The 1,170-nt window shown below is 49.7% G+C and overlaps 1 protein-coding gene across 2 annotated transcripts in view; it reads left to right on the forward strand.

Moving 5' to 3' along the window:
* Positions 1 to 1,170, forward strand: part of LOC107112632 — a 35,348-nt gene that overhangs the window by 18,167 nt on the left and 16,011 nt on the right. For both annotated transcript variants that reach the window (XM_015413820.1, XM_015413821.1), the window contains one exon: positions 550 to 736. In XM_015413820.1, the coding sequence (XP_015269306.1) occupies positions 550 to 736 (187 nt within the window). The remainder of the gene's footprint in view (positions 1 to 549; positions 737 to 1,170) is intronic.

The following is a 1,170-nucleotide window of genomic DNA, read 5'->3' on the forward strand; positions in this document are numbered from 1 at the left end:
AGGTAGGCAGGCCAGGGCGGCCCTGGAAAGATCGGGGAGGCATTTAAATGCCTCCCCGTGCCTTCCCCAGCCTGTCCAAGGGCTGGCTTGCCTGGGCTCCCCACAGCCACAGGGCACCCGGGTAAGCCAAGGGAAGGCAGTTTAAACTGCCTTCCCCTCCTTTCAAGGGGGGGGGCTTTCCCAGGCTTTCCCATTATTCCATCTTCGTCCCCTATGCACTGCGTTTGAACATCATGACTGCCTGGCCACGGTCTTAGTTGACAAGACTTCAGAAAGCAGTTGTGGAAGTTAAGAGCTATCCATCTTGGCCCAATCTGTTTGTAAATTTTTATTGTGTTTTATTGTAATTTATTGTTTTAATTATGTATTGTTGTTTTAACCTTGGCACATGGTGCCCTTGTGAGCCGTCCTGAGCCTTCGGGGTAGGGCGGGATATAAGTTCAAATATAAATGAATAAAATATAAACAGAAACCAAGGGAAGGCAAGGGTTGTTTTTTTTAAATCATGGCTGAGATCTGATTTGCTTTGCTTGTTGTCTTGTTCCCCAGGCAAGAGCCCCTAGCAGACATGGAGAATTTCTATCACCCATTAGCAGAAGCAGAAAGGGGCTTGTCTGCCCAAGCATCCAGAGGAACTGTGCGGGGTTTTGCCAGCAATGACCTAAAAAAGGATGTTGTTGTCAGGGGTACGGATGAAATACTGACCGAAGCATTCCACCCAACTCTGCCAGGACAAGTGAGTAACAAACAGTCCACTTGCACATGCGTGGGAGGCAAGATGGTTCTTGAAGTCCTTATCACTTTATATCTGAAAAGTATGCAGGCGGAGAGTGATTTCAGCTAAGCATACCTTTATTTAGTTCAGGACAAAGACAACTGACCGGCTCGCAGGCCGGTTTATATGCATTCGGAAAACCCGCCACCAAGTACCCCTAAACACACCCCCTACTCCCGATAGGCTATCTACAGTAACCGGGCGACCATTGGTCTCCCGGCTGGGAAGCTAGCCCTTTTGATTGGGCCGGCTAGGATCCTTCGGATCCATTGTCTTTCGACTGAAGCTACAGATGAATTGTCCCTGGCCAGCCCGGGCAAGTCCGGGCATGTCAGGCTGAATACATTTCACCCCTCCCCCCTTGGTTCGCAATGCACCCACAGATGAAGTCCTTC

The sequence above is a fragment of the Gekko japonicus genome, unplaced genomic scaffold, assembly GCF_001447785.1.
Source record: "Gekko japonicus isolate JY-2015 unplaced genomic scaffold, Gekko_japonicus_V1.1 scaffold890, whole genome shotgun sequence".
Taxonomy (NCBI): domain Eukaryota; kingdom Metazoa; phylum Chordata; class Lepidosauria; order Squamata; family Gekkonidae; genus Gekko; species Gekko japonicus.